This window comes from Octopus bimaculoides, chromosome 10 (assembly GCF_001194135.2).
Source record: "Octopus bimaculoides isolate UCB-OBI-ISO-001 chromosome 10, ASM119413v2, whole genome shotgun sequence".
Lineage (NCBI taxonomy): Eukaryota > Metazoa > Mollusca > Cephalopoda > Octopoda > Octopodidae > Octopus > Octopus bimaculoides.
In genome coordinates, this window is record NC_068990.1 from 14,828,264 (window position 1) to 14,834,084 (window position 5,821).

The 5,821-nt window shown below is 38.8% G+C and overlaps 1 protein-coding gene across 1 annotated transcript in view; it reads left to right on the forward strand.

Moving 5' to 3' along the window:
• LOC106875015 (chitinase-3-like protein 1) overlaps positions 1-5,821 on the forward strand; it is a 30,582-nt gene that overhangs the window by 10,092 nt on the left and 14,669 nt on the right. Inside the window, exon 2 of the mRNA XM_052971043.1 lies at positions 3,622-3,696. Within this exon, the coding sequence (XP_052827003.1) occupies positions 3,627-3,696 (70 nt within the window). The 5' untranslated portion in view covers positions 3,622-3,626. The remainder of the gene's footprint in view (positions 1-3,621; positions 3,697-5,821) is intronic.

The following is a 5,821-nucleotide window of genomic DNA, read 5'->3' on the forward strand; positions in this document are numbered from 1 at the left end:
ATATATATATATATATATATATATATATATATATATATAAAATGTAGGTATTTAGGGCAAATCCCAGCTGTTTCCTCTTGGAGCATATATATATATATGTGTGTGTGTGTGTGTGTGTATTTGTGCAGGCTGTGTTTGGACACTGCTTTGAAAGGTTTCTAGTTGAACAAATCGTACTTGTTTTTTAAGTTTGATGCTTATTCTGTCGGGACACTATTTTTGCCGAACTGTTAACTTACGGAGGACGTTAACCATATATTCTTTTGAATTCAAAATCGTTTGTTAATTGATCAATGTAACGTATGGTACGTTGCATAAATCATTCATCATCTGATGAAGTCTGTATTGATTGAAACGATCTGCTAACTATAAAGGATTATATTCGCCATACATACATACATACATACATATATATATCGTAATGATGCTTAATGAGCATCTACCTGCTAGAAATAAGAGCCAAGTCTTAAATAATCCACCGTAGCGCACCAATATAACAGAGAAAAACAGTATGCGAGGAAAACAAACCGAATTAAAACATTTAACAACACAAATAAAAATATTAAGCAATTACGGATATTCACAAACCAGGTTTCTGCTTTTGGTTATTCAACCTTGAGCTTCGTCATATATATATATATATATACACACATATATATATATATGCTTCAAGAAGAAACAGCTGTGATTTGTCCTAAATACCTACATGATATACTCTTTACTCTTTTACTTGTTTCAGTCATTTGACTGTGGCCATGCTGGAGCACCGCCTTTAGTTGAGAAAATCGAACCCAGGACTTATCTTTTGTTAAGCCTAGTACTTATTCTATCGGTCTCTTTTGCCGAACCGCTAAGTTACAAGGACGTAAACACACCAGCATCGGTTGTCAAGCGATGTTGGGGGGACAAACACAGACACACAAAGATACACACACACACACACATATATATATATATATATATATATATATATATATATATATATATATATATATATATATATATATATATACGACGGCCTTCTTTCTGTTTCCGTCTACCAAATACACTCACAAGGCTTTGGTCGGCCCAAGGCTATAGTACAAGACACTTGACCAAGGTGCCACGCAGTGAGACTGAACCCGGAACCATGTGGTTCGTAAGCAAGCTACTTACCACACAGCCACTCCTACGTATGTATGTATATAGTCTCAGATATCGTAATCGTTTGTAGCGTAAGATTTAAGGATTTACATTCTCCCGAAACCGGTTCTTATGTATCCTGTTGCTCCAATAATAGGTACGAGGCTGAAAGTGTTTCTTGGGTACTGGATTTGCAAACTCCTTATCAATGGTCCATAGAGATCTTTTTCTCTTTATTTTTTTTTAAAATCTACGCGGGAAAATACAGAAATTAAGAATATGGGGGAAAAAAACAAAACAAATTTTAATTTCAAATTCTTTAATGAAAAACTCCAAAACTGATCCACACCCCATCCTGCTGTCTAAAAGTGAAAATGAACGACTGTTTTGTCCGTTTCAGCATGCGTAGGTTTATAGTGAAACAGCAAAAGGACAACGGCATGTGAACCCCTTAGCACGAAACTCAATATGCTAAAAGTAACAGCTAAATGTCAGGAGAATTTTTGTGTTTCTGTATGCGCGCGCAACAATTTCTACAGCTTGTCCGAATGAACAGAGAAAGTAGTACACAGAAATATATTTTACATACAGGGGATGAGATAAACAAATTGAAAAAATTAGATCCTCTTAGTTGAGATTATGCTGGCGACCGAAGAGAAGAAATTAACTACTCAGTCCGCAGGGAAGTGTCCACCATATTTAAACGGAAAACTACAAACCAGTTGTCACTTCTACAGGAACAGATGAAGAAGAAGTTGTAAGGAGGAGAGGCCATTGATATCGGCTGCTGTGAGTCAGTGATGTCACACCTGAATGCACACATTGCAAGGACAAGGCTCAGAGAAAGGCATCAAGATGTTCTCCTCCAGAAATTATTCAAACTGAAACAAGAGCAACGAATTGAGTCTGCTCCGCTGTTTCCTATCTTGAGTGAAAGCGAGGGTTCACAGAGAGTTCCTGTGAACAATAATGTACCACAGTCAAGTTCAAGTTCAGCTGATGGTGGAAGTGAATCTGTAACAACACAGAATAAAATCGACTCCAGTGTAACAGCACCAACAAACACTTCTGCAAGATGGGATCATTTCTGAACCTGTTTTTACTGAACAAGTCTTAGTCAATCAGTGCCAAGATAACTATGAAAATGGTGGATACAGCCCAAAACTTCTTCGTTTGGATGAATTGGAGTTTGATGCCATTGTCTTTGATCCTGTGGATGATCTGAAGAAATTACAGCTAATTCGAGAACAGGTGTTAACTACAGGTCGAGTCAAATTGGATACCTGTCGTATACGTCGGTTTTGTTTTCTTGCATTAAAGGTAAACGATTCTGATAGAAGCAATTACTTCGCTGCCAATTCAGTGGTTTAATCCCAACAAAATACTACAAGTTTAGTCACTGGTTCAGCGCCTATGTTTGTGTTGTTCATTCCAAAATAATCTGGTGAAAAAAAAAATCGGAAAGATCAGTTTAGGGAGTGGGTGTGACAGTGCGCCAGGTCCCGCCTGTGTGTGTGTATATGTATGTGTGTATGTATTTGTGTGTGTATATATATATGTGTGTATATATGTATATATATGTGTGTATATATATGTGTGTATATATGTATGTGTGTGTATATGTATGCGTGTGTATATGTGTGTGTGTATATATCTGCGCGTGTGGCGATAACAATGCATTATTTCCGAATCAATGGAACTACCTCTTGGTTAAATCTCTAATTTTTACAAGTGCACCTTAACCATTATTTTTTCTTTGCATATTCGTAATCTCCGATATCTAAATAAATCTTAGGATTCCGAAGAAATTTCAAAAAATGCATTTTTGAAGGTGAGGTTCGAAACTGCATTAGCACCATTTCGGTAAATTTCTTTACCCATATTTTTAGATAACATTTTGCAGAAATATGTTTTCGAAAGTGTGGAATAAGTGAAAATGCTAAAGCTTAGTGGTAAGGAAGCCTGGACAGGACAGGTAAAGAATGATACAAAATTCTTAAAAAACAACAAAAAGAAAAACAAAAACGTTAGTGCTTGTGTGAAACAAGAAAAAGTATAATATAATTTTTTCGGACTTCATAAAAATCACTGGATATATTAATCCCAGATTGCAGAATAGATCTGAAGGAAAAGTTTCACTTTGCTATTGCAGGTTTTCCTGTGCAACTTGTAATTGGGGTAACTTAATGCATTTCATTTTGATGGGATGCCAGTGTGTCACAGAATGGGATGCCAGTGTGTCACAGAATGGGATGCCAGTGTGTCAGGATGGGATGCCAGTGTCTTGCAGGATGGGATGCCAGTCTGTCCAGCTGAGTGGACTGGACCAAGGTGAAATGAAGTGTTTTGCTCAAGATCTCAGGAATTGAAACTACAATCTAGCAATATTGAGTCCAACACCCCTAACCACTAAGCCATGTGCCTCCACACATATCTGCTATATTTAACAAACTGTCTCATCTGTGTTATTTTATGTTTGCTTTTCTCTTTTCTTTACAGAAAATATGAATAGCAAGATGTCACCAGTCTTACTCTTCCTCTTCTTCAGTTTATCCATTAATTTCACGAATGGAGGTAAGAATGATGTGCTCTTTCTTTCTTTCTATCATCATCATCCTCATCATCATCATCACCACCACCATTATCATCATTATCACCACCCCCACCCTCACGACTATCATCATCATCACCCTTTAATATCTGTCTTCCATGCTGTAATGGCCTGGATGCCCTTTCTAATACCAACTATTTTAAAGTTTGCTGGGTACCTTTTTTTTTATAACACCAGCTCTAGTGAGGTTGCCATGTAGCTTATAAGACTAAGATCTTCTTTGACAATGCAGAAAGGCAGTAGAAAGAAGGATTTCTATTGATGCAGACCATCACCACAAGTTTCCATTGATCCCTTCAGGGTTAGTAATGTACCAGTCCAGTAGTGGGTTATATTCTTATCACTCCCTGTTTCTCTCTGGGCTGTAGCTTTAATTAAAAGGTCCCTCCTTCTCAGATCATCATGTCCCAAACTGATTTGGCCTGAAAATTGCAGTATATGCATACATATCCATGAAATGCTCAGTTGCTTATATGCAAACTTCTTGAGTAACGAGTTCAGTTGGTGAGCAGATGACTGTTTAATTTCAAGAGTAATGGAGAATCTGCAATCTTACATACATGGGAGTGCTTAAAAGTTCCTGGTTCCTGGCTTTAAGGGTACCACGAAAGGCCTGGCTGGAGGCCCAAACTTCCGAGTTCTTTTACAGGGTCTTAGAAAAACTGAAGGACCACTGCAATAAGTTTGTGAATCTGAGAGGGGGAATATCATCATCGTTTAATGTCCAATTTCCATGCTGGCATGGGTTGGATGGTTTGACAGGAGCTGGCCAGGCAGGGGGCTATGCAGACTCCAATTGTCTGTTGTGGCATGATTTCTATGGCTGGATGCCCTTCCTATTGCCAACCACTTTACAGATTATGTTGGGTGCTCTTTTCATGCCACTTGCACCAATGCATTTACACAGCACTGGCACAAGTGCATTTTATGTGGCACCGGCACCTGTAAGGAACAAGCCTGTATGTATAGATAACAGTGATGTTACTTAGCATGATGCATCTCATCAAGCACAGCAAATCGCCACATCTCCTGGTCCCTTGTCATTTCCTCAGTGAAGCCTAGCATCCGTAGATACTTTCTCACCACTTTGCCTCACTTCTTCCTGGGTCTACCCCTTCCACAAGTTTCCCCTACAGTTAGAGCTCAATACTTCTTTATGCAGCTGTCCTCATATTCCTGATATTCAGCATGTTCCCCCGAGTGGGGAACATCTTGAATGCAATTATACTTAACTGATTCTTTTGTATTTTCTTTCACCCAAAACCAGGAACTTTTCAGCACCCTCTCATATACGTATATTTCTATCTAAATGGTATTGTGGATTTAGAAAAGAAGAAACGCTGAAAACAATATACCCAACACATGCACTTTAAACAACAGGTGCATTGTTAATTTTACAGTCAAACTTCAAACAGGCTTTACACCACATATTGACACTTCTGTTTACATCAAATGTTGTCTGTGTACCTCACGTTATTTGACCAAGAATTATTTTATTTAAATAGTTGCACCTATTTAAATACCTTATGATATACATGCACTTACTACACACACACACATACACGTTCACGAACACACACACACACACGTTCACAAACGCACACACTCTCATGTGTATGTATGTGTGCTTGTTCGTATAGATATGTACAGATACCGAGTCCAGATACACAGCTGTGTATTTGGGTTTGTGTGTTCCTTTGAATACACAGACACTCAATCAAGATACACTGCATCCTTTAAAAATTCCATGCTTTCTGAAAGTTACCAACATTACTCAACTTTGCCTTTCATTCTTTCAGGTTCAATAAAATAAGTACTGGTCGGGGGGGTCAATGTAATTGTAAAATAAGCACTGGGGTCAATGTAATTGACTTGCCTGTTCTGTTAAAAAAAATTGCTGATCTTGTGCCTATAGTAGAAAGGATCATCATCACCACCACCACTGTCACCACCGCTGCCGCTGCTACCACCGCCATCACCACCACTGCCACCACCACCGTCACCACTACCACTGCCGCCACCATCACTGCCACCGCTGCCACCACCGCCACAACCACCACTGCTCCCACCACCACCGCTCCCACCACC